At 38.8% G+C, this 27915-nt stretch overlaps 1 protein-coding gene across 2 annotated transcripts in view; it reads left to right on the top strand.

Moving 5' to 3' along the window:
* GPHN (gephyrin) overlaps window positions 1-5792 on the top strand; it is a 632089-nt gene extending 626297 nt beyond the window's left edge. Inside the window, exons 23-24 of one of the 2 annotated variants that reach the window (XM_068543944.1) lie at window positions 3280-3376; window positions 4814-5792. In XM_068543944.1, the coding sequence (XP_068400045.1) occupies window positions 3280-3376; window positions 4814-4947 (231 nt within the window). In that variant the 3' untranslated portion in view covers window positions 4948-5792. The remainder of the gene's footprint in view (window positions 1-3279; window positions 3377-4813) is intronic. The other variant, XM_068543950.1, reaches the window with a different exon arrangement.
* Window positions 5793-27915: the final 22123 nt, after the last annotated feature.

Here is a 27915-nt window from a genome sequence, read left to right as displayed (position 1 = left end):
CTTTGGTAAGGTGCTCAGTTCTTTTGCCCAGTTTTTAATTGGGTTGTTCATCTTCTTATTATTGAGTTTTAAGAATTGTTTGTGTATTTTGGATAACAGACCTTTATCAGGTGTGTTTTTTACAATTACTTTCTCCCAGTCTGTGGCTTATCATCTCATTTCATTGACCTTTTTTTTTTTCTCATTCTCTCTCTTAGACATTTACATGTAGAGCATACCATATAATACTATACCAAATAATACAGTTTTATCTCTTGAGTGACTACTGTGTGCCAGCAAAATAGTCAAAGGAAACAGAGGACTCCTAGTCCACAGCTCACTGCCCAATTTTGAAAGAGTAGAAGAAATCGGCAGAAGTGAAACATCCACCATTTGCAATGTTTTTCCACCAAAATATTGATATATGTGTATGTTTACTCATGGTACATCATTCTTATAAGCACTGAAGCTTATAGTAAATAGGCGCTTTCTTAAGCTAACTGATGTAATATACCAGAACTATAATGTCAGTGTAACTAAATATATTGGTGAGTAAAGTATTCTGCATTTCAGTAAAATACCATAAAAATCTAATTAGCTTCATCTCTTGCTACAAAAGGAACAGCTGTTTGTGAGGCTGTGAAAAAATTTCATTCACTTTAATTTGATGCAATTGATTCTTGTTTCTTAAATTAACAAATATCTTCCTTTAAAACAAACAACCCCATTTTGTAGATGAACAAACAGGTATGGGAAAGCAAAATAAGTTGCCAATACAGCACATCGGTTAGCAGTAAAACTGGGAGTAGAACCTAGGTGCCAGTTATCTTCCCAGTACAGTATTTGCTCCACTGTACTTCCATGAGCCAGTCAGTGCCATTGCTGGGGAAAAACCTTAAACACTTAGCAAATGACACAGCCACATGAATAGCTCTTGTGGTTTAGTACTGGAGAACACACACACACACACACACTCAGGTTGAAAGACAGAGGTTTTTGTCCTCAGGTAAGCACAGAATAATTTAGGAACAATGGCAAGTTACCCCCCAGTAGATATGAAATAGGGTATAAACATAAGTAATATCATGTGAAAGAGTAGAGTGTGATTTAATCAAGGAGAAACACCCTAGAATTGAATTTTATTCTGGATTCCAGAGAAAAAGCATAATTAGAATGTTTTAATATTCTAATTAGATTATTAGAATATTTTATAACAAAGTAACTAGAATGGATTGGAGATAAACTCACTTCAATCAAGATTTCCAGGTCAAGTTTTAACTGTATCATTTAATCTAAGCAATATCTCTTTTAGTTGAGTAAAGGATTTCTAGACCATTTTAAGATAGAGTAACTTAAACGATTATTATGCTAATGTAAAATGTTAATTCTCATGCCTTGGAATGAGTCTTGTATTCACTAACATTGAACTAATCTTTGATGGGCTATAGATTATAATTATGTACTGTATAAACATGTTCAAGTCATACCTTTTAGGCACCTGCTACCAACACATTATCACCTTGATCAGATTTCAGGATGAATTTAATGACATAGATAAAAAAAAAAAAAACAGTGGCTCCAGGTTGAAGGTTGATTGTTCATTCTGTATAATGTGTGTGAACAGAAATTGGCTATGTTACAAAGATATGAAAGATGCCATTCCATAGCAAAGACTCATTCAGAGGAATTCTTTTAGTGCCAGTGATGTGACCAAACCAAAGTGGTATAACTTTTATGAGACTACTTTTATTTGCTTTAATGAGATTGTTTATCAGTATTGGGACACTAGGGGGAATAATCAAGAGAAAAGAAAGTAACTATCCCTTTTGCTTAATCTCTAAAATATACAAATATCTCATGCAGCTCAATATCAAAAAAACAAACAACTCAATCAAAATATAGGCAGAGGAGCTAAATAGACATTTCTCCAATGAAGACATATAGATGGCCAGGGGGCACATGAAAAGATGCTCAATATCACTAATTATTAGAGAAGCGCAAATCAAAACTACAATGAGATAGTCAGAATGGCCATCATCAAAAAATCTACCAACAATAACTGCTGGAGAGGGAGTGGAGAAAAGGGAACCCTCCTACACTGTTGGTGGGAATGTAAACTGGTACAGCCACTATGGAGAACTGTATGGAGATTCCCTAAAAAACTGAAAATAGAGCTACCATATGATCCAGCAATCGCACTCCTGGGCATATATCCAGAGAAAACCATAATTTGAAAAGATACGTGCACCACAATGTTCATTTCAGCACTATTTACAATAGCCAGGACATGGAAGCAACATAAATGTCCATCAACAGAGGAATGGATAAAGAAGATGTGGTACATATATACAATGGAATATTACTCAGCCATAAAAAAGAATGAAATCATGCCATTTGCAGCAACATGGATGGACCTAGAGATCGTCATACTGAGTGAAGTAAGTCAGACAAAGACAAATATATGATATCACTTATATGTGGAATCTTAAAAAAGGGTACAAATGAACTTATCTACAAAACAGAAATAGAGTTACAGATGTAGAAAACAAACTTAGGGTTACCTGGGGGTAAGAGGGGAGGTGGGGAAGGATAAATTGGAAGATTGGGATTGACCTATACACACTACTGTAAAATAGGTAACTAATAAGGACCTGCTCTATAGCACAGGGAACTCTACTCAGTACTCTGTAATGGCCTATATGGGAAAAGAATCTAAAAAAGAGTGGATATATGTATATGTATACCTGATTCACTTTACTGTACACCTAAAACCAATACAACATTGTCAATCAACTATACTCCAATAAAAATTTTTAAAAAGAAAGTACCCCTTTCATATTAAAGATAAGCGTATGAATGAGTAGCTGAATTAGCACCTCAGTAAATAACTTTACTGGATGGATGGATGGATGGACAGTTGGATGACACACAGATAAATGGATGTTGAGCTTGTATGTTTGTGTAGGTTTACCTCCTTTATTTTCAATGTTAAAACATCTGCTTTGATTTCTTAATTCATAGGTCAGAGGTAAAATTAGAATTCAAAAACAGACTTTATATTTTTCATCTGCCCTTTTTCCTACTGCGGATACCAACTTCTTAGCCTTCTTTTCTCTTTTCACCAGAGCAACACAACCTCTGGACTTCCTGTATTAAGAACATAAGGTGGCAGTGGTGGAGACAGCAGAATGCCAAGATATTTCCATGTCCATTGCACTCTTTGCACAACTGCCATCATCCTGTAGTTTTAAGAGATGATCAGGTGATCAAGTTTGTTTTCTTTTCCTCATTTTTCTGTAGTTATCATGTGATGTAAAACTGGATCCTCGCCCAGAATACCATCGGTGTATACTGACTTGGCATCACCAAGAACCACTACCTTGGGCACAGAGTACAGGTTAGTCATTCACACCTGCAGGTATCTCTATACACCCATCCTGTTAAAACACAAATTTATGTATAACCTCCTTCCTTGAGTATACCTAATTTTGTAATTATTGTACATTTTCCCTTTTGAAAGATTAGATGTTAACCTATTCCTAAAACAGTGTAGCATAACAGGACAAGAGTAAAAAAAAAAATTAATAAAGGTTTTGTTATTCCATGGAGCCATATTTTCTAGATAAACATTTGAAATACAAATCTAAAATTACAGAAGATTTTTATCTGTTTGTTCAACCAGTAAGTTCTGAGCATAACTTCGATTGTAGGAAAAGGAGGGGACTGTGGCTATGCCACCCATCAATGTGAGATTAAAGCCCAATTAGAGTGTGATTCTCTGTAGCCTTTACTATACACTAGATATTGGTAAGATTTAAGGACTGAGAAATCAACGTTGATAATTCACAGTTCTGAAGTTACCTGCTGTAGACTTTAAACTTTTATCCCCAACTTCTCTAGTCATATTTTACCTGACTTTTTTTTTTTTTTTAATTTTATTTATTTATTTATTTATTTATTTTTGGCTGTGTTGGGTCTTCGTTTCTGTGCGAGGGCTCTCTCCAGTTGTGGCAAGTGGGGGCCACTCCTCATCGCGGTGCGCGGGCCTCTCACCATCGCGGCCTCTCCCGTTGCGGAGCACAGGCTCCAGACGCGCACGCTCAGCAATTGTGGTTCACGGGCCCAGCTGCTCCGCGGCATGTGGGATCTTCCCAGACCAGGGCTCGAACCCGTGTCCCCTGCATTGGCAGGCAGGCTCTCAACCACTGCGCCACCAGGGAAGCCCCTTACCTGACTTTTGATGGGATTCCAGAAAAAATTAAACAAAGGTCCTATCAAGTGCAAACATCAGCTAGCACAGTGAGTAGGTCTCTGATGGGCTTTGCCATCAGACTTGCATTCAAATTGGCCACCAACTAATTAGTAGGACCCTAGGCAAGTTATCTAACCTCTTTTGAGTCGTTGAGAATTAAATAAGGTAGTTGAGTAAAAGGTCTACCACCTTGTCTGGTACTTAGTAAATACTAAAGAAATGGTAGCCACTGCTGTTATTATCATTATTATTTTAATAGGGTTTAAAAGCCTCTCTTTTCAGACACACGTCACATTTTAGCCTGAACTGAGAAATTCTATGGCATTTTCCACAATGCTGTAAAATTTTGGTTTTGTTCTTTTAAGCAATAATTTGTAATGTTTATTTTTAAAGTTCAGTGAGAAGGTAGTAGGATACAGTAGCAAGGTCACCTGAAAAAGGTACTGGGAAGTCTGATCATCTCTCTTCCTCTTGAAGACCTGTGTTTCTGTTCATCAGTTTTTATTCTGAAAAGAACTGCAAGGGCTGCGCATGCATACACCGTGTCGCTGCTGCCACTGTAATGAGAGTATTTCCTCCCAGGTAATCAGATGAGCAGCCGTCTGATGAGCATGCGCAGCGCCAACGGATTATTGATGCTTCCTCCAAAGACAGAGCAGTACGTGGAGCTCCACAAGGGCGAGGTGGTGGACGTCATGGTCATCGGGCGGCTATGATGGTCACCAGCAAGAGAAAGCTCTGATGCATGTCTACATATCATTGACTGTATCCTGTAATATGCAACGGCACAGCTAGTTTTTCTGATTTGGATAAAAGTTGATCTGTATGGTCAACATCTTGAACTATATTTCAAAAGAATTTAAATACCTTTTAAAGAAAAAAACACCTAAAAATCTTAACAAACAACTCTATTCTGATTATATCAAAGCAAATTTTTCCTTTCTTGCAAATTGCTTTGTGTGTTCAATGCTAGGTCTGATAGCGATAGCTTTTAGTAGACAGCAGTAGGTGCCTGCAGAACTTGTGTTTTTCTCATCTATAAAATACAACTACTTATGCTCTTAAATCAAGGCTGTCTGCTTATTTATACTAGCGTAGGCAACACTTGGATTTCCCTTCTTAGTATGCTTCATAACCGCTTTACAGAGAGCTTTTGCTTGTTCTTTATCATGTATCTCGTGTTTATGTGCACAGTGCCAAATAAAGAGTGACTGGGTGGCGGCCCTGCCCTGCCTCAAGGAGAACCATCCCCGCAGAGCGTTCGGGGGTGGGGGGGCCTCGCATCCCAGTAGCCTCATGGCACAGTACTCTTGGGCAGTAACTGGATACCTTTTATTTGAACAAACAAACTGGGGGGAAAAAATGCTTCCTTAAGTGCTGACAGCCTTTTTAACCAATACGTTTAAAATTGTACAGAACAAAAAATAAAATCAAAGACTGATCTTGTACAGATATTAGTGTTACCAGCATTCATGTGGAAATCAAGAGCAAAGAAAAAACAATGTTAAACAACTCTGTACCATAACATTTTCTGTAATGATACTGAAACTTAATGAATAAAAAAAAATCCTCGATCATTATTTAAAATCCAGTGTGTGTTGGCCTTGTTATTAAAAAAAGAGAAGATTGTTATGCCATTCTGATGGGGTTCTGCCTGGATAAAAGGAATAGTTAAGATGGCTTAGCAAGGTTAAGTGGTATAAAGGAGATTTTAAAAAATATAGAGTAATCTATATTTTACTGTAGCATTGTGCAAATACAGATTAGAAAGTAGGAGAGAACGTGTAGTTGGTCTGGTCTTTCCAGTCATAGCTGGAGAATAGCAAGCAAATTTAGAGGAAAGATAGTTGATAATTTAGAAAAAAACTATATTTTTATTTCAGATGTCATAAAAACAAATTTCAAACATCTACAGTTCCTTGGAATAGAGGGGGAAAATAAGTAATGAACCATAAAATTGCAGGTGAGTACCTGGACATTTTTTTTTATCATGTTTGGAAGTGAAAAATGGGAAAAATCTGTACTGACTATAGAAAATACAGTTGAAATATATGCTATCCACAATGGCTTCTTTAATAAAAACTTAGGGGCACTTTCCAAACAGTGGTAATGGGGGACATTAAATATGCTATAGAGTATACTTAGTAAAGCAAACAACAAAAATTAGCCTACTAGTAGACAAGGTGCCAAATGATGGTAATGAAAAAAGCCAATTTGTAAACAATAAATATTTGATACTTACACTTGATATTTCCAAAGTTGAAAATAAAATGTTCTATATTTTAAATTTAGTTTATATTTTCAATTAAAGAAGATAAGGTTAATTAATAGAGGTCAAATGAAAGCTCATGCAAAGAGTTCTTTACCTACATTCATCCAAGAAATATTTATCAAGCATATACTGTGTGCTTGAGTACAAGGTACATCATGCTATACTATTTACAAGAATGAATAGGGATAATTGCTAACATTACAGTCCATCAAGGAAGATTAAAAAAACATGTGCAAGTAAGCATAATATTTGATATGTTTGATATTTGATAATAACATGGTAGAATGTGTAAAATGTGATAAATGCTGTAATTCAGATTTAAAGAGTTGGAGGAGTTCAAATGAGAACCTTCTACAAGGTAAGATTTCAAGGGGTAAGAAATTTTAGTGGGTCTTGAAGTCAAGGTAGAATTTTAAAGGTGATAATGCAGGAAGAAGGGTATTCCAGAAACAATGTACAATTAATAATAATTGTTATTTTTATTATAGAATTTAAGATCCACAAGGGCAATGATTTTTGTTTGTTTTGTTTACTGATATTATCCCCAAATCCTTAGAGTTCCTGGCATATGTGCATATGGATAGGCAAAAGTAAATATTTGTTGCATGAAACATTATACAGAGCTTACCAGGCACTTTTCTAAGCACTTTTCATATGTTTAATTTTCACAACAACCCTGTAAGTGTTATTATTCCTATTATAGATGAGGAAACTGAGGCACAGAGAGGTTAAGAAACTTGTCCAGGGTGACACAGCTAATAAAAGGAGGAGCCAGGATTCAAACTTAACAATCTGGCTTCAGAGTCCATATTCCCAAACACTAAGCCATAGAAACAGAAAATTGATATATTTGTAAGACCAAAAAAGTACATGTTTGAGGCTCTAACTATGAACTTCTTGAATACCAGGGTAAGGAGTCTAGATTTATTCTAGAGACAATTAAACCATTAGAGATTCTTGATCAGGGAAGTATTAGGATCATTTTTTGGAAAAAAAAAATGCTCTGGCAGCATTGAATAGGATAGACTGGATTGGGGAAAAACTGAAGAGAGACACCAATTAAGAAGTGATCTTTATTGTGCAGGTGAGGGGTGATGACAGCCTTAACCATAATGTTAGAGGGGTAATGGTGATAGGAAGGTCATGACATCTGAGTGTGCCTCTGGACATAAAAAATGGAAAAAATTTTATGACTGATTACAAGTGTTGGAAGGAAAGTTAGACGAATAAGAGATGATTCAAAGTCTTCAGTCTTGGCTGACGGAGAACATGTTCAACAAGTAACAAAAAGAAAGAAACATGGATTTTGTGGAGGAGCTGGTAAGTTTGGACATGTGTTTGAGATGTCACAGGGGCCCTAAGGTAGCCATGTCCTGTTGGCATTTGAAAATATAGGTTAGGAGTTCACAGAAGAGATACTGGCTGAATATAACCTTGGGGATCCTTCACATGAAGGTAGTAGTTGAAATGTAAGGGTAGATAGGAAAGATTATTAAGGAAGGACTTGCCAAGAAAAGAGGACAGAGCCTTGGGGAGCACCTTATTTTGGAGTGTTGGAGGAAAAAGCCATGGATGTAATGAAAGGAAGAGCAGTTTGTAGAAGAGAAAAAACAGGGTACTGCAGTGTCCCAGAACGAGGGAGGAGAGTTTCAAGAAGGAAAGATAATCAATTGTCAAAAATAAATGTCAAGAATGAGGGCTCGAAAGAATGTATTGATCAGGCAATCATTTGTGAGCTGCAAGAGTGCAATTTCAATAATGGGTTGAAGGCAAAAGCCAGATAGCAAAATAGAAACTGTGACTATGAAATATTTGGAACTTGGGCATGAGGAAAGAAAGATAGACACAGGATGGTAGCTTGAACCGATAACAGGATGAAGAAAAGATTTTTGTTTGAAAAACAATAGTAGTGGGCATATTAAAAATTTGAGAGTAAGGTTCCAGATGGGGAAAGGAGAAGAGGAAGGAAGGGCTGGATTAAAGGACACTGATGGCCCAGTTAGGCTGGAGAAGAAAAGGAACAGTTTTCTTTCTGAATTAGAAAAGGAAAAAAAAAATATGAACACATTTGAGGTAGATTCAAGGGAAATTTAATTTAAAGCTTAAGGGTCAATAAAATGGTTCTACTTGGCACAGTGAAAGTCAATGTCATGTAATCTATTTGCATTATTTGACCAAAATTATTTTAAAATTATGCATGTATGATGTATTACAATTCTTTGTCTTAGTAGTTGATATTTAAATAAAAGATTATAAGATGTTTTTAGATTCTTGCTTATAGCTGTGTGGAAGTTAAGCAGTTCCTTTTTCTCATGTTTGTTTGTTTTTTCTTATGATTATACAAGCAGTACATACTTATCCACCCAAGTCTACAGCAAGACTGCCACCCCCACTAAATTGACAGACTCCCTGCCCAGACACCCAGCCCCTTCTGTAGGTCACAGAGAAGTCCTTGACCCTCTTGTGTCAAGGACCCACCTTTCTGCCCAAGCCCTATACTCTGCTCTATCTAACCTATAGTGTCACCTCTCCCTGCTTACATGCTTTCCCATCAGCTTTATACATCTTTAAAATTCTCCGATGTCCTAAAAACAAAAATGAAAACCTCCCTTAGCCCCCTGCCTACCCATAGCAATTACCCAGTCTTTCTTGTTCCCTTCAGAGCTTGACTTTTCAGAAAGAATTGTGTATATTTATTTATGTAGTTACCATTTCTGGTGTTCTTCATTCTTTGGTGTGGATCCACATTTCCATCTGGTATCATTTTTCTGTTGCCTGAAGGAGTTCCTTTAAAATTGTTGTGTGGGTCTGCTGGTGATATATTCTTTTAGCTTTTGCATGTCTGAAAAAGTATTTGTTTTGCTTTTGTTTTTGAGAGAGATTTTTGCTGGGTATAGAACTCTAGGTTTATAGTGTTTTCCTTTCATTACTTTAAAGATGCCTCTCTTCTTGCTTGCATTGTTTCCAATGAGAATTCTGCTGTCATCCTTATCTTTGTTCCTCTGTACATAGCATATATTTTTTCTCTGGCTGCTCTTAAGACTTTTTTCTTTGTCATTGTTTTTGATCAGTTTGATTATGATGTGTCTTGGTGCAGTTTATTGAGCTTGAGGTTTATTGAGCTTCTTGGATCTATGGATTTATAATTTTCATCAAGTTTGTAAAGTTTTCAGTTATTTCTTTAAATACTTTTTCTGTTCGCCCCACTCTCTTCTCTCTTTCAGATACTCCAATTATCTGCACATGAGGGCACTTGAAATTGTCCCACAGCTCACAGATGCTGTTAATTTGGGGGACTCTTTTCCTCATTGTGTGTTTCATTTTGGATGGGCTCTATTGCTATGCTTTAAGTTCACTACTCTTTTCTTCTGCAATGTCTAATCTACCATTAATCCTATTGAGTTCAGTTCTCATCTTAGACATTGTAGTTTTTATTTTATTGAAGTATAGTTGATTTACAATATTGCATTAGTTTCAGGTGTACAGCATAGTGAATCAGGTGTGGGTTTTTGCAGATTATATTTCGTTATAGGTTATTACAAGATATTGAATATAATTCCCTGTGCTATGGTAAATCCTTGTAAGCAGTTCCTTTTTAACCTGCTTTTTTGGTTCTGTGCTTTGGTTGTTTCAAATCATGTAACACACAATGAAAAAAAGAATATAAGCAGATTACATTTACCAAGTAAACGCTATTAAGTGATGTTGCATGTTACAGCAAGTGGATTCTTTGGATGGCTTTTATTTTTTAAATTATTTGCTAACCAAAAAAACTTTGTGGATCTAACCCATAACCAACTCTTGATCTTCATGAAACCCTAATAGGTAAGTCATTATCATTCCTAATTATAGAAAGTAGGGATGTATGTACGTACAGAATTCAAAGCAAATAAATTATGTATCTTATTATCCCAATGATGATGGATCTATGTTAAATAATACATTGTATTCTAACAGGCTTATAAGAAGTGTTGAGCTCAACTGTCTATAACAGAGTTACATCATTATAGAGTTCATTTATAACTTGGCCTAGAACCAAGAGATTAAAAAGTTGCTCAATTCTGGCCATTTTGTATGGTCAGTTAGCAATATGTCTCCTGTAGTCTTTTGTAATAATTCAATAATTTATTTAACAAGCATATAATAAGTTCCTACAGTATGCAAGGCTCCATGCTAGGCTCTGAGGATACAGTGATGAATGAGACAAAGACTCATATCCAAGAGGAGACAGATTATGAGAAAGCAAAAAAAAAAGTTTTTTTTGAAATACAGATTATGAAAAGTCTATGAAGAAAATCCTATTAGAGAGTAACTGGATGGAGGCCTAAATCATATTCAGTTGTGTAAGATCCAGCCATTAAGAAAGGCAGAAATTACACTAAGAGACTTTAGTGTAACAATAAGTTAAATCTGTGTTGGAGATCTGGAAAAGCACAAAAGAAACATGGAGATGTCAGAGATAATAACTATAGGAAGCAGATACCACAACTAGGGCTGGGAGATGGGAGGAAGAGGTTAGAATTATCAGAATCTGGAAGCTCAGAAGTCAGACCTCTTGGAGCTAGGACTCAACCCTCCAAGGAAAGGGCACTGCCCAGATGCTAATTCTGAGAGTGAGGGGAAAAAAAGGCTAGAACAAGTTGCCATTACCAGGGTGACAGAGAATCAAGAAGCAATCAGGAACAAACACAAGTCCCTTCTTCGCTCCCTCTGCTTTCCGAGTTCCCTGTAGTCTAATGCAGCCTATTGTTGAACCTAACAGGAAGCCAGCTGGCAAAAAAGAAAAAAGAAATGTCGTTAGCTGAGTTCCAGCCCCAGCACCACAATGTAAAATGCAATGGTGGATTTAGAGCTGAGGGACAATCACTTGTCCGGGGATTGAGGAAAGGGTTCTCTAAACAGGTGACATTTGAAGTTAGATCAGAAGAATGAAAATAAGCCCCACATGTTAAGAACTGAGAGAAGAGCATTTCAGACAGAGGAAAGGGCTTAAAGAATACAACACCAGAAAGGAGACAGAAGCATGATGAGGGAGAGGGGAGGGTTCTGAGATACAGCTGGAGAGAACTGAAGACAGGATGCAGCCAGATCATGCTCACACATGTATAGGCTCTTGGGTGTATACTAAACACACACACACACACACCCCTATGATATATGTGATATATGTCAAATAGCCTAAGAGCATGGGAAGCCACTGAAGGTTTAAGGAAAAAGCCTCTTATTTACTAAACACCTATTGAATACAAGGCACCATGCTAGACAAGGGCTCCTGCAAACAAGGAACTCAACCTTCCTGCCTCCTACACCTGTTCCTCTGCCTGTGTTTTGTTTCTTGGTTAATGGCACCACCATTTACCCAGTTTCCCAAACCAGAAACCTCTGAGTCACTCTTTCTTCTCACTTCCCACATCCAGTTAGTCACCAAGTTCTGTCAACTCTACTAATAGTTCCTAAATTAACCCTCTCTTTTCTAGTCCCACTGCTACCATCTTAATCTGTATGCCTCCAGAATTGCCCTCCCTGAGTCTGTCCTTCACACTGCTACCAAAGTGATCAATCCAGAGCATAAATCTCTCTGTGCTAAAACTCCTCATCAGAAAACTGCTGCAACAAATTAAGTCCAAGCCCCCAGTTGGGGTCTTTAAAGTCCTCTGTGATCTAGCCCCTCTATCATCCACCTTCACTTTCCCCCCTCACTTAACACCAGACCATTTGCAGTTACCCCTTCAAAGCATGTCATTTTATGCCTCAGTGCCTTTGCTCAGGCTGGCTAATCTTCCAAGATTAACCTTGGACATTAAATCCTCCAGGAACCCTTCCCTAAATCCCCAAACTGGATTTAGTGCCTCTTATCTGTGCTTCCACTTATCTCTGCATCCCACTGAAATTATCTGCTTACATCACCCCTCCTCCACTTGATGGCAGAGACTGTTCACCTCTGTAGCCCCAGGAAATAGTAGGTACTCATTACTAAACTGACCAACAGAATTGGCCTTGTATAGCACTCACCAGGGAGCCAGAGACAGAACCTGGCATGAAAACTTCATATCATGCTTAGGACATGCAGTAGAGAGGACCCCATGCTGGCATGGGCAAGTTGGCACATCTCATGAGGAACAAGGACAGAGGGTTAATTGGTCATGGACCTCACTTCAACAAAGTGCCTCAGACTCAGAACTATGACATCATCTCCACGTAAAGTTATAAGTATGGCTTAATACTCTGTGCACGTTAAAAAGCATTAATATTTTAAAGGTAAATATTTAAAATATACCATGATTTTTATTTCCCTCTTTTGCTATTTCTTCACTTTTTAATATACCAGTAGCCTCGAAAAAAAATAGAAGTGAGAAACGAAGAGTTTCATCAAGACATCAGAATTAGTAACACCAACATGGAAGAGATGAATCAGATTTATGCAGAAACGTTCCCTGGCCCTGAGTTAGGAAGAACAGAAAATGGCAAGCGATCACGCAACAAATACGCTCAATGAAGAAATAGCCAATAGTACTCATACAACTAGAGGAAGAATTTGTCCATCCAAAAGAGGGCATTCAGGGTAAAAGACGGGAAAGGGAGTGTCTGAGGCAAAAATAAAAGGAAACCCTTTGATCCTGCACATGTACAGGCTGCCCTTGCCTGCAAGCTGAGCCAGTTATACGTGGACAGATATCACCAGAGCTTGACGCCAGTAAACACTCCACTTGTGCATCCAGCCCTCAACACTGCTTCTGGGAAAACTGCCTGATACACATCCTATGGGAGTGGATGCTGTGGTCTCCCTGACACCAACACGTGGTCCCACATGGAAGTTACCATTCTTAAGGAAATAGGAACCCTATCATCCACTCAGAAACTCAGATGATATTTATTCTGAGACTGAATATCCTCTGGGCCCTGTCCAAAGCAAGTGTTTGAGTCTAGAATATGGTGACCCAAGTGAAGTTAATTCACTGAGGTCATGCCCCCCAGGCCTAAGTGGTGAGTTAGCATCCCCTGGTGCCCTTCCATCCTCAAGAGCAGGGGAGGGAGTGGCTAGACAGGTGGGCATCTGTAGCACTGGACCACAACACAAAGGTGAAGAAGGACAATCTGACAGGGAAGCCACAGAGAAAAGCAAAGACAAATACCCTAATCATTTATCTTCAAGAGAGAGGAGAACTTCAGAGAGAGAATACCATGCGTTTCTTTACATTCATTCATTCACCCAACAATTACTGAGTGCCTACTACAGCACGTGTCAGAATATACTAGAAGCTGGAGGTATGAAGATAAAGAGACCTCTGCCCTCTAAGAATCCTACCTTCTTTTGAAGTTTTTCTTCATAGAAGCACAAAGCGGCTTAAATATGTTTAAGTCTCTGAAAATTGGGATGTAGGTAGATTGAATGATAAATTATCACTTGAATGATAAATGATAGTGTTTTCAACTTTCTCAGTATGATATCTTTTCCATGGTGATCCTATGACTAAACTGGCTTTTCTCTCAGGGAAGCCTCTGAAAACTTCATGCAGCAACCAGAACTACTGCGCCTGAGCTGTGCAGGCTCCACAGGAATGCTGGCAACACCTAACCCCAGGGTTAGGGGCTGACCTTCAGGGCTGCTCCTTCCCAGCGTTCTTCTCTTACTTCAGAGACTATGTCAGCACATTATGATGCAGCAGCCTTAGAACAATGCCCAGGGCAGTCTGGCCTCCTGTGCTTCTTTTATTAAGTGGTTAGTTGCCTGCCCAGTAGACTGAAAACACCTGCCAAAGAAATGTGAAAAGAGCTGGAAACGTGCTATTTGGAGACTATTCTCCTAGTAGACATCCAGGAGATCTCCAGAGATCTGTTTCATCCTCACCTCTATGTAAGTGACTGTCTGACTACTGCAACTTTGGTGTGAACCTGAGGGAGAAGGAAAGGATAGTTCAATGAATTCTCATAATTCGAGGGCAAAATGTCTATTCTTTTTCCACCTTCCCCTTTTCCTTGAAGTTTCATTTCCTTCTAGTTTCAACCAGAACAAGCAAGAAATCTCAGAGACTTAACACCTGGTTACTGAATTTCTTTTTCTTAAAAATAGTTTCATTGAGAGTTTCTTTGAAAACAAGTTTTCTGATGATTTTTAAATTTTGATTTTTCAAACTTTCTCCCATAAGTGACTGAACTGAATGAATTTATGGAAATATGGTCATTTAAAATTATTCAAATGAGAGAGAAGGTCTAGAACACAGGGCTTTTCTGTTCAAAGCTGAAAGGTTAGCTGGGGCCCCATTGTCAGAAGAGAGGGAGGCCATAACAGTTAGATCTTCTCTAAGGTTCAACCAGAATTGCAACCTAGGACTGTGATGGACCAATACTAAAAATATGTTTACTGCTATGTTAAGAATCTTAGAAAAAAACTAAGTAAATGCTATGCTTCAAAGTGCTACGAAGAACTAACCTCCAAGCTCCAAGTATCACAGAGACCAGTTCTAATGAGTGACAGGTAAACCCCATCATTCAAGAGCTTTCACATCATTATGGAAATAACACAACAAAAGAAAAAGAAGAGAAACTATGTGGTAGGTATATGCGTGTTCACTATAGAATTTTTTCAGCTTTGTTATAGCTTTGAAAATGTTTTATCATAGAATATCAGTGGGGGGAAAGACTACATGGAAGTGGTATTATTTTCAGGGCATTTATACACACCCTCTCTGATTTCAGTGGTCAGAAAAGCCAATGAAAACACTTGCATGCTAGCTCCCAGACTTTCACTCTCTCCCCTTCCCAATTTCCATTAAAACTCAAGCTGTTGAGGAGGACCTTCAAGATGGTGGAGGAGTGAGATGTGGAGATCACCTTCCTCCCCACAAACACATCAGAAATATATCTACATGTGGAACAACTCCTACAGAACACCTACTGAACGCTGGCAGAAGACCTCAGACTTCCCAAAAGCCATGTGGCTGACAGGGTCTTGGTGCTCTGGCCTGGTGTCAGGCCTGTGCCTCTGAGGTGGGAGAGCCAAGTTCAGGACATTGAACCACCAGAGACCTCCTGGCTCCACATAATATCAAATGGCGAAAGCTCTCCCAGAGATCTCCTTTTCAATGCTAAGACCCAGCTCCATTCAACGATCAGCAAGCTACAGTGCTGGACACCCTATGCCAATCAACTAGCAAGACAGGAACACAACCCCACCCATTAGCAGAGAGGCTGCCTAAAATCATAATAAGGTCATAGACACCCCAAAACACACCACTGGATGTGGTCCTGCCCACCAGAAAGACAAGATCCAGCCTCATCCAACAGAAAACAGGCACTAGTCCCCTCCACCAGGAAGCCTACACAACCGACTGAACCAACCTTAGCTACTGGGGGCAGACACCAAAAACAATGGGAACTACAAACCTGCAGCCTGAGAAAAGGATACCCCAAACACAGTAAGTTAAGCAAAATGAGAAGACGGAGAAACACACAGCACATAAAGGAGCAAGGTAAAAACCCACCAGACCAAAAAAATGAAGAGGAAATAGGCAGTCTACCTGAAAAAGAATTCAGAGTAATGATAGTAAAAGTGATCCAAAATCTTGGAAATAGAATGGAGAAAATACAAGAAACATTTAACAAGGACCTAGAAGAACTAAAGAGCAAACAAACAATGATGAACAACACAATAAATGAAATTAAAAATTCTCTAGATGGAATCAATAGCAGAATAACTGAGGCAGAAGAACGGATAAGTGACCTGGAAGATAAAATAGTGGAAATGACTATGGCAGAGCAGAATAAAGAAAAAAGAATGAAAACAATTGAGGACAGTCTTAGAGACTTCTGGGACAACATTAAACGCACCAACATTCAAATTATAGGGGTCCCAGAAGAAGAACAGAAAAGGAAAGGGACTGAGAAAATATTAGAAGAGATTATAGTTGAAAACTTCCCTAATATGGGAAAGGAAATAGTTACTCAACTCCAGGAAGCGCAGAGAGTCCCATACAGGATAAATCCAAGGAGAAACACACCAAGACACATGATCAAACTATCAAAAATTAAATACAAAGAAAAAATATTAAAAGCAGCAAGGGAAAAACAACAAATAACATACAAGGGAATCCCCATAAGGTGAACAGCTGATCTTTCAGCAGAAACTCTGCAAGCCAGAAGGGAGTGGCAGGACATATTTAAAGTGATGAAAGAGAGAAACCTACAACCAAGATTACTCTACCCAGCAAGGATCTCATTCAGATTCGATGGAGAAATTAAAACCTTTACAGACAAGGAAAAGCTAAGAGAATTCAGCACCACCAAACCAGCTTTACAACAAATGCTAAAGGAATTTCTCTAGGCAGGAAACACAAGAGAAGGAAAAGACCTACAATAGCAAACCCAAAACAATTAAGAAAATGGTAATAGGAACATACATATCCATAATTACCTTAAATGTAAATAGATTAAATGCTCCAACCAAAGGACATAGACTGGCAGAATGGATACAAAAACAAGACCCGTATATATGCTGTCTACAAGAGACCCACTTCAGACCTAGGGACACATACAGACTGAAAGTGAGGGGGAAAACGATATTTCATGCAAATGGAAATCAAAAGAAACCTGGAGTAGCAATTCGCACATCAGACAAAATAGACTTTAAAATAAAGACTATTACAAGAGACAAAGAAGGACACTACATAATAATCAAGGGATCAATCCAAGAAGAAGATATAACAATTGTAAATACTTATGCACCCAACATAGGAGCACCTCAATACATAAGGCAAATGCTAACAGCCATAAAAGGGGAAATTGACAATAACACAATCATAGTAGGGGGCTTTAACACCCCACTTTCACCAATGGACAGATCATCCAAAATGAAAATAAATAAGGAAACACAATCTTTAAATGATATATTAAACAACATGGACTTAATTGATATTTATAGGACACTGCATTCAAAAACAACAGAATACACTTTCTTCTCAAGTGCTCATGGAACATTCTCCAGGATAAATCATATCTTGGGTCACAAGTCAAGCCTTGGTAAATTTAAGGAAATTGAAATCGTGTCAAGTATCTTTTCTGACCACAACACTATGAGACTAGATATCAATTACAGAAAAAAATCTGAAAAAAATACAAACACATGGAGGCTAAACAATACACTACTTAATAACCAAGAGATCACTGAAGAAATCAAAGGGGAAATCAAAAAATACCCAGAAACAAATGACAATGAAAACACAACGACCCAAAACTTATGGGATGCAGCAAAAGCAGTTCTAAGAGGGAAGTTGATAGCAATACAATCCTACTTGAAGAAACAAGAAACATCTCAAATAAACAACCTAACCTTACACCTAAAGCAATTAGAGAAAGAAGAACAAAAAAACCCCAATGTTAGCAGAAGGAAAGAAATCATAAAGATCAGATCAGAAATAAATGAAAAAGAAATGAAGGAAACGATAGCAAAGATCAATAAAACTAAAAGCTTGGTTCTTTGAGAAGATAAACAAAATTGATAAAGCATTAGCCAGACTCATCAAGAAGAAAAGGGAGAAGACTCAAATCATTAGAATTAGAAATGAAAAGGAGAAGTAACAACTGACACTGCAGAAATACAAAGGATCATGAGAGATCACTACAAGCAACTATATGCCAATAAAATGAACAACCTGGAAGAAATGGACAAATTCTTAGAAAAGTACAACCTTCCGAGACTGAACAAGGAAGAAATAGAAAATATGAACAGACCAATCACAAGCACTGAAATTGAGACTGTGATTAAAAATCTTCCAACAAACAAAAGCCCAGGAACAGATGGCTTCATAGGTGAATTATATCAAACATTTAGAGAAGAGCTAACACCTATCTGTCTCAAACTCTTCCAAAATATAGCAGAGGGAGGAACACTCCCAAACTCATTCTACAAGGCCACCATTAGCCTGATACCAAAACCAGACAAAGATGTCACAAAGAAAAAAACTACAGGCCAGTATCACTGATGAACATAGATGCAACAATCCTCAACAAAATACTAGCAAACAGAAACCAACAGCACATTAAAAAGATCATACACCATGATCAAGTGGGATTTATCCCAGGAATGCAAGGATTCTCCAATATACGCAAATCAATCATATTAACAAATTGAAGGAGAAAAACCATATGATCATCTCAATAGATGCAGAAAAAGCTTTTGACAAAATTTAACAACGATTTATGATAAAAACCCTCCAGAAAGAAGGCATAGAGGGAACTTACCTCAACATAATAAAGGCCATATATGACAAACCCACAGCCAACATCGTTCTCAATGGTGAAAAACTGAAACCATTTCCTCTAAGATCAGGAACAAGACAAGGTTGTCCACTCTCAAAGCTATTATTCAACATAGTTTTGGAAGTTTTAGGCACAGCAATCAGAGAAGAAAAGGAAATAAAAGGAACCCAAAATGGAAAAGAAGTAAATCTGTCACTGTTTGCAGATGACGTGATACTATACCTAGAGAATCCTAAAGATGCTACCAGAAAACTACTAGCGCTAATCAATGAATTTGGTAAAGTAGTAGGATACAGAATTAATGTACAGAAATCGCTTGCATTCCTATACACTAATGATGAAAAATCTGAAAGAGAAATTAAGGAAACACTCCCATTTACCATTGCAACAAAAAGAATAAAATACCTAGGAATAAACCTACCTAAGGAGACAAAAGACCTCTATGCAGAAAACTATAAGACACTGATGAAAGAAATTAAAGATGATACAAACAGATGGAGAGGTATACCATGTTCTTGGATTGGAAGAATCAACATTGTGAAAATGACTCTACTACCCAAAGCAATCTACAGATTCAGTGCAATCCCTATCAAACTACCACTGGCATTTTTCACAGAACTAGAACAAAAAATTTCACAACTTGTATGGAAACACAAAAGACCCCGAATAGCCAAAGCAATCTTGAGAAAGAAAAACGGAGCTGGAAGAATCAGGCTCCCTGACTTCAGACTATACTACAAAGCTACAGTAATCAAGACAGTATGGTACTGGCACAAAAACAGAAATATAGATCAATGGAACAGGATAGAAAGCCCAGAGATAAACCCACGCACATATGGTCACCTTCTTTTTGATAAAGGAGGTAAGAATATACAGTGGAGAAAAGACAGCCTCTTCAATAAGTGGTGCTGGGAAAACTGGACAGCTACATGTAAAAGAATGAAATTAGAACACTCCTTAACACCATACACAAAAATAAACTTAAAATGGATGAAAGACCTAAATGTAAGGCCAGACCCTATAAAACTCTTAGAGGAAAACCTAGGCAGAACACTCTATGACATACATGACAGCAAGATCCTTTTTGACCCACGTCCTAGAGAAATGGAAATAAAAACAAAAATAAACAAATGGGACCTAATGAAGCTTAAAAGCTTTTGCACAGTGAAGGAAAACATAAACAAGACGAAAAAACAACCCTCAGAATGGGAGAAAATATTTGCAAATGAAGCAACTGACAAAGGATTAATCTCCAAAATTTATAAGCAGCTCATGCAGCTCAATACCAAAAAAACAAACAACCCAATCCAAAAATGGGCAGAAGACCTAAATAGACATTTCTCCAAAGGTGATATACAGATTGCCAACAAACACATGAAAGAATGCTCAACATCACTAATCTTAGAGAAATGCAAATCAAAACTACAATGAGATATCATCTCACACCGGTCAGAATGGCCATCATCAAAAAATCTAGGAACAATAAATGCTGGAGAGGGTGTGGAGGAAAGGGAACCCTCTTGCACTGTTGGTGGGAATGTAAATTGATAGAGCCACTATGGAGAACAGTATGGAGGTTCCTTAAAAAACTAAAAATAGAACTACCATATGACCCAGCAATCCCACTACTGGGCATATACCCTGAGAAAACCATAATTCAAAAAGAGTCATGCACCACAATGTTCATTGCAGCTCTATTTACAATAGCTAGGACATGGAAGCAACCTAAGTGTCCATCAACAAATGAATGGATAAAGAAGATGTGGCACATATATACAATAGAATATCACTCAGCCATAAAAAGAAACGAAATTGAGTTATTTGTAGTGAGGTGGATGGACCTAGAGTCTGTCATACAGAGTGAAGTAAGTCAGAAAGAGAAAAATAAATACCGTATGCTAACACATACATATGGAATCTAAAAAAAAAAAATGGTTATGAAGAACCTAGGGGCAGGACAGGAATAAAGACGCAGACGTAGAGAATGGACTTAAGGACACGGGGAGGGGAAAGTGTAAGCTGGGATGAAGTGAGAGAGTGGCATGGACTTATATATACTACCAAATGTAAAATAGATAGCTAGTGGGAAGCAGCCTCATAGCACAGGGAGATCAGCTGAGTGCTTTGTGACCACCTAGAGGGGTGGGAGGGAGATGCAAGAGGGAGGAGATATGGGGATATATGTATATGTATAGCTGAATCACTTTGTTATAAAGCAGAAACTTAACACACCATTGTAAAGCAATTACACTCCAATAGAGATGTTAAAAAAAAAAAAAAACTCACGCTGTCAAAGGTCCAAAAATTTCCCAGTAGCCAATAACCAATAACCACATCATCATCGGCATCACAGGGTGAAGAAAACTCATAGGTACACTATTTTCAGCACTAATGTGGCTTTGGTCATTCTTGAAACATTACCCACGTGGGGAGGTCCTGGTGACATCATCAAAGCCTAGGGCAAAACTGAAGTAGTTCCATCCCTGAAATGTTACAACTCATTGCTTCCCTGTGCTAGGTTTCCCCATTAAACCACTGGCATTGGTTTCTGGTCTGTAATCAGATTTAATATGGAATCTGTTTTCTTATACTAAAAGTAGCCAAGAATTCTTCTTCAGATGAAAATTTATACTGTAATTCTGCAGAAAAGTCCAACCTGATGTAACTATCTGCTGAATTAATCTCCATTCAATTGGAACTAAAAAGAGAAAAAAAAATTGAGAGTGGGGGAGAGCACTAATTAAAAGAAGTAAAGGATGCAAAGAATCAGCTTGTGATAGGATAAATTAGGGTCCATCTCAAATAGAACTAGATTCTTTTATGTTGTCCTTGCTCTGCAACACACAAAAAACCTTTCTCTATAATATCACTCTATAATTGCTTGCTTAATTAGATGTATAAGACATTTAATGGGCCTAGTGAAAGGCATAAATTATTGGAAAAATATAAACTGTGATTGTGAAAACGAATGCACAATCCTGGTAGGACACAGTGTAACAAAGGAGTCTGTGTATCTGTGAAATGAAGCTAGCTCTGTGTTCCCACCATGGCCTACTGCAACACTACTTTGCTTCTCTGCTTTAAGTCACACATTAATTCAAAACATATTTACTGTAATTCCATAATATATACATTCATTGACCCTTTAATGTTACTAAGCTATTTTTAATACTAAAATTTACTTTTTATTTGAGTTCTATATTGTAGGTCTCTACTGCACATGTAATAGTAGTAAAGCAAGATAGTATGAACTTTCATAAAGAATTTGCATAAATAAGCTTTGTTTTACTTTTAAAATATTTATATAGAATCTACAAATGTTCAGCTTATTAATAATATTATAGCAAATTTCCCTCACAACATCTTTGCTCTGACTTCTCATCAAAAAAGCCATGTTCATATCATTCATTCTCTGACATGCAACAGTCACAGGGTGATACAAGACAGACATAAATGCACTATTCGTGCTTTTCATTTATCCTGATTAAAAATTTATCCATGGATAATGATGAAAATGTTCTAAAGTAAGATTATGGTGATGGTTGCACAACTCTGTAAATACAGTAAAAATCATTGAATTGTACCCTTTAAATGAGTGAAGCTGACAGTATGTAAATTATACCTCGATAAAACTATATTAAAAACTCATCCATGGATAAAATTATTAGGAAAACAAAACTATCTGTAAAAGTTCAGCCCACACAAAATTAGAGTTATTTTGAATCACCGAAATTAATAACAATATTTCTGTATGGGTTGCTCATTGGCTAAGCGGGCTGCGGGCTGTGAGCTGGCTGTCAGGCTGCTCTTCTGTGATCTCCCCACAAGAAAGCACAGCAGAGCACAGGAGATGCATCAGAGGGAGAACCTTGAGTCATCCACTGCCCTTTAAGAGAAAACTGTTTCCCAAACATCGGTTGAACCATTGGGTGCAATTCGTTTTGGCACATCTTACAAGAGACTGTGATGTTCCAAATAGGTCCACACCATGATTGGTAACTGCTGTTTTTTAAAATATCTAATGTCATGGGAAAATATTAGTATATATTATATTATATACATAAAGCGATTTGTAAAACTGGAAAGATATAAGATATATATGGATATATGGATATATATATATATACCAAAACTTTAATACTATCTCCAGTTATTAAGAGTGGTCCTGGTAAATAGTTAACAGCTGACCCTGCTTTTGGACCACTGACAAAATGTGTGGTGCTGTGCGTGTGCACAGCCACACAACTGGTTTCACAGAACGATTCATATGCCATAAGAGCAGTGCTATCTTGATTAATTAACCAGGATAACTGAAGAGGTTAGGGGTGGAGGCTTTGGTATACAGAGAGATAATCTCAAATCACAGTTACAACAAAACTAGTTAAAATTCAGCACACATTTACCATCCATACACATAATCCAAAAGTATCAAAGTATTTCCAGAACAAATATTTAGCAACAAACACTAAAAGGCATCAAACCAGAGAAGATAAAAGATATGGTTACATTTTTTGTTCCTTAGCTGACCCCTACCTTTGTTCCGGGGTTCAAAGGGGACAAGAGGGGCCAGGCCTGGTCTTGGCTACCAATCCCCTGGAGCCCTTCCTTCTCCTCATTCTCTCCTCCCTCTCTGTGGCCTTGGATCCACAGCTACGCCTGCTCCCCTGGGAGATCATCCTCTCTCTGGAGGAACTGTTCTCAGACCCAGGGATTCTGGAAGCCACATAAATGACTGCGCTGGGAAAGGGCCACAGGGCACATACAGAGTAGCATATGTTTGTGAACAGTAGACATACCCTCCAATATGTGGATGTTGTCACTTTGTTAAGTGATTTTTTTCCCCAAAAATGTGTACTCTATCATCCACTTGTGGATGAGCAAGAGTTGACTACTGTGTTTTATCAAATCTGAGATCCATCAATTATAAGATACATCATTATATTATGGGCCACTGAGAAAGAAAAAAATGCAGCTAATTATATAACTCAATGCTTTCTTACTACTTGGGATTCTTCCACACAATATGTATCTGTCACTCTCTGTGCCCTCATCCTCTGTGCCTTTCTTAGAGGAGTGCTCCACTCTGGTCTCTTGGCCCTTCTTCCAAGCCTCTGATGTGCCTTCTGCAAGTTTTATACAGAAACTTTCTTAATCTTACCAGAAGGTGTCAACAAAAGATTTTCAGGTACCCATTGGGAACACATTTTAAATGGCAATTAAATGCAACCCATTCAGTACAACCAATGTACATAATTTAATATGAACAACCATGACTAAGTCCATGCAGGTACAGCCAAATGACAACCACCATGCAATTGTCCCCGCCAGTGGAACGTGATCACAAGGCACACTCCATTTCACAGTTTTTAAGCTGAGGAAATTCCTTCATTCCTTAGAATGAATGAAACTTGGGAAATATGAAACTAACAGTGATCAGGAAGGAACCCAGCCCAGCAAACACTGAGGAGATTATACTTTTGGACACAGGGTCAGGTGTGGTGGACCAGCACGAGCAGCTACAGGTGCTCACTGTGCAATAGCCATGCTATTCAGTGTTTTTTACACATCGGTGCATCCAGTTGTCCCAACACTGAGTTGAGTCCGGTAGGTTTTTTTTTTTAATTTCCTTTTTTAATAAATTTATTTAGTTATTTATTTATTTATTTATTTATTTATTTATTTATTTATTTATGGCTGCATTGTGTTTTCATTGCTGCGCGCGGGCTTTCTCTAGTTGCAGCGAGCGGGGGCTACTCTTCATTGAGGTGCACGGGCTTCTCGTTGTGGTGGCTTCTCTTGTTGCGGAGCAAGGGCTCTAGGTGCGCGGGCTTCAGTGGTTGTGGTGCACGGGCTCAGTAGATGTGGCTCGCAGGCCCTACAGTGCAGGCTCAGTAGTTGCGGCACACAGGCTTAGTTGCTCCGCGGCATGTGGGATCTTCCCGGACCAGGGATCGTACCCATGTCCCCTGCATTGGCAGGCGGATTCTTACCACTGTGCCAACAGGGAAGTCCCGAGTTAGGTGGTTTTATCCTCATTTTATAGATGAGGAAATTGAGCTCAGAGATGTTAAGTAACATGCCAAGGTCACCAAGTAGCAGATGACAGAGCCCAAATATGAACCTGGATATGTCTGACTCCAGATTCTTTATATCCCCACCACACCAGCTTCCATACTGGCCTTACAGCACTTGCGTTCTGAGAGCAATTATAGTTGTAGTTCACCTGGTCCCAGGTATTCCTGAAGGGGTTATTTCAGAATTTTATGGAGAGGAAAAAGGATTGTCTATAGTGTCTGCAACCACAATACGGTGTGAGAACTACGTACTAGTGACAAAATAGTATGAGCATATGTAAGTGTATAATATACACAACTACCAGTTGGGATGGTAGAGAGTTGAATAGGGTGCTCTGGCTCTTTATAGGAAGACAATAACCCAGGCTTCTTATGACCCTCCACTGCACAATGGTTATTTGAGTCTATATTACTAGCTTTGTCACATTATCAAATATCCTCATGACTATAGGAGCCCAGGATTTCTCTTATTTGGCAGTTTCAGGCCAGCTATGGGCTACGGACTCATGACTGTCTGATTCCACTCACCAAAAACTGTGATTGGCACCATCGCCAACAGCTCAGCTCAAATATAGACAGCAACCTTCTGACCACTAGTGTAATTAGAGGAACTCTTTTTTTTCTTTTTTAATTTCAGCATGGGCAAAAGCCTTTATTTATTTATTTATTTAATTTATTTTGGCCGCTCAGCGCAGCATGAGGAACCCTAGTTCCCTGACCAGGGATCGAACCCATGCCCCCTGCAGCGGAAGCGTGGAGTCATAACCACTGGACTGCCAGGGAAGTCCCTAGAGGAACTCCTTTTAAGGCATGGTCCTCATGTAGTAAATGAAAGTAAGGATTAGTATTGAAATTTTCTTCCTTTGTACACTTTATTTTCCATTTCTTGTCTCCTTCACAGAAGACTTCATCATGAAAAGGAGGAAGCCCAAAATGAAGTGAATTAAAAACTTTGTCTCCGAGAGGATTGTGGCTTGGCCTGAGTTGAGGTAAGAGGTGATGGTGCGTATGGGGTGGGGGGGACCACGTAGAGCTACACTGTCACATGCGCCCTCACCCTTGGTCTCTCGCTCTCTTCCCTTTCTACTTACTCCACTTTCCAAGCTTTCTCTTTCTCCTTTCCTCTTCTGGGAATGACGCTGTACCAAAGACACTGCTTACAGGGATCAGCTTTTCTAGACCTCAAGCAGGTACACGTGAACTGATAGTAGAGAGTCTGGGCTGATAGGGGCAAAAGTGTAAGCAATCACAGCTGTTCTGGGAAGTGAAGGGTGAATAGTTGCTGTGATATTGCTGGTAACCCTGAACCAAAAGGCTGCTGACCTTTGCTTTCCTTCCTCTGTCATACCTTGCTCTCATCTAAAAATGCACCTTTCTTGTGATTTCTTGTCAGATTCTAGGAGATCCCCATATATTTAGGCCCCAAAGAACCCAGTTGATGTTTCCAGCACTTGCTGTGTCCTCTGATTCTCTAAGGCAGCTTCATTGTTTCTCAACCACTCAGCGATGATAAAATAAAAGCCTTGTCCTGCTGGATGTCATGGAGGAGAGAAAACCTAGATGGCAGTGGGCCATTATGTGCCTTTTTCCTACCATCCTATCACTGTGAGGATTCTCCAATTGCTATTGCAAAGCTCTCTCCTTGGAATCCTGAAGTGGCTAAATACAGCCTTTTGCACTGATGGCCAAACACTCAGAACTCATCCATCTCCCCTCCTCCATCCTCTCGTCTGTACCAGCAGTCCCCAACCTTTTTGGCACCAGGGACCGGTTTCATGGAAGACAATTTTTCCATGGACCGGGGGTGGGGGACGTTTTCAGGATGATTCAAGCATATTACATTTATTGTGCACTTTATTTCTATTATTCTTACATTGTAATATATAATGAAATAATTATACAACTCACCGCTGCTGATCTGACAGGAGGCGGAACTCAGGCAGTAATGCGGGTAATGGGGAACGTCTGTAAATACAGATGAAGCTTCGCTTGCTCGCCAGCCACTCACCTCCTGCTGCGCTGCCTGGTTCCTAACAGGCCACAGACTGGTACCAGTCCATGGCCCGGGGGTTGGGGACCCCTGGTCTATACTTTCTTTTCCTTATTCTTTCCTTGTATTATTATTCCCATTAAAATTTTTAAACAATCACAAACAGAAATATTGCAAGTATAATACAAAGACTTTTTTTTCCCTGAAGCTTTCGAGAGTAATTTGCCAAGTTGTTGCCCTATTATCCCCAAATACAATCAAGGGCATTCTCCTACACAGCCAAAACACAACCACCAAAACCAGGACAGGAGCATTGCGTATTACCACCACCTAATTCCGAGACCCCACTCAGCGTTTGCCAGTTGTCCCAGTAATGGCCTGCATGGCCAAAGGATCCAGTTCAGAATCACTGTCATGTCTCTTTAGCCCCCTTCAGTCTGGAACAGCTCTATACTCTTTCTTTGACTTTCATTAGTTTGACATTTTTTAAGATCACAGGCCAGTTATTTTGTAGAATGTCCCTCAATTTGGATCTGTCTGATGTTTCCTGATAATTGGATTCAGGTCATGCATCTTTGGGAGGAATATCACAGAATGATGTGTGTACCTCGTTGCATCCTGTAAGGTGGTACATCATTTTGATTTTTCCCATTACTGATAGTGTTCACTCATCACTTCATTGAGACGGTGTCCACCTGGCTTCTTCACTGTAAAGTTACTTTTTTCCCCTTGACACTGATAAATATGTTGGTGAGAGGTACTTTGAACTAAATATTCTGTTCCTCATCAAAATTTTAATTTACATAGAGTCTCATGGTCTCCTAGTTTATTAGATCAATTCCCCTGCATGAACCAATTACCCATCTCTGCCACCGTCCTCTCTCCCTCTCGGACCCCCTCCTCATGCTGCTTGGCCCTGATTTCTTACACTGGGCTGCACCCCTTCTCCTGGTAATAGATGCCCTCTTGCCTCCCTTGTGTCCTGAGCTGTGGCTCCTCACTCCCCCCCATTACAGAGTCCTGCCTCCCTTTGTCCCAGCTAATGGATTTAGGACTAAATTATTCAGGAAGGGAAGAGAATAGGAAGAAGGGG

This window comes from Eschrichtius robustus, chromosome 1 (genome assembly GCF_028021215.1).
Source record: "Eschrichtius robustus isolate mEscRob2 chromosome 1, mEscRob2.pri, whole genome shotgun sequence".
Classification (NCBI taxonomy): domain Eukaryota; kingdom Metazoa; phylum Chordata; class Mammalia; order Artiodactyla; family Eschrichtiidae; genus Eschrichtius; species Eschrichtius robustus.
This window is presented reverse-complemented; position numbering and strand designations above follow the sequence as displayed.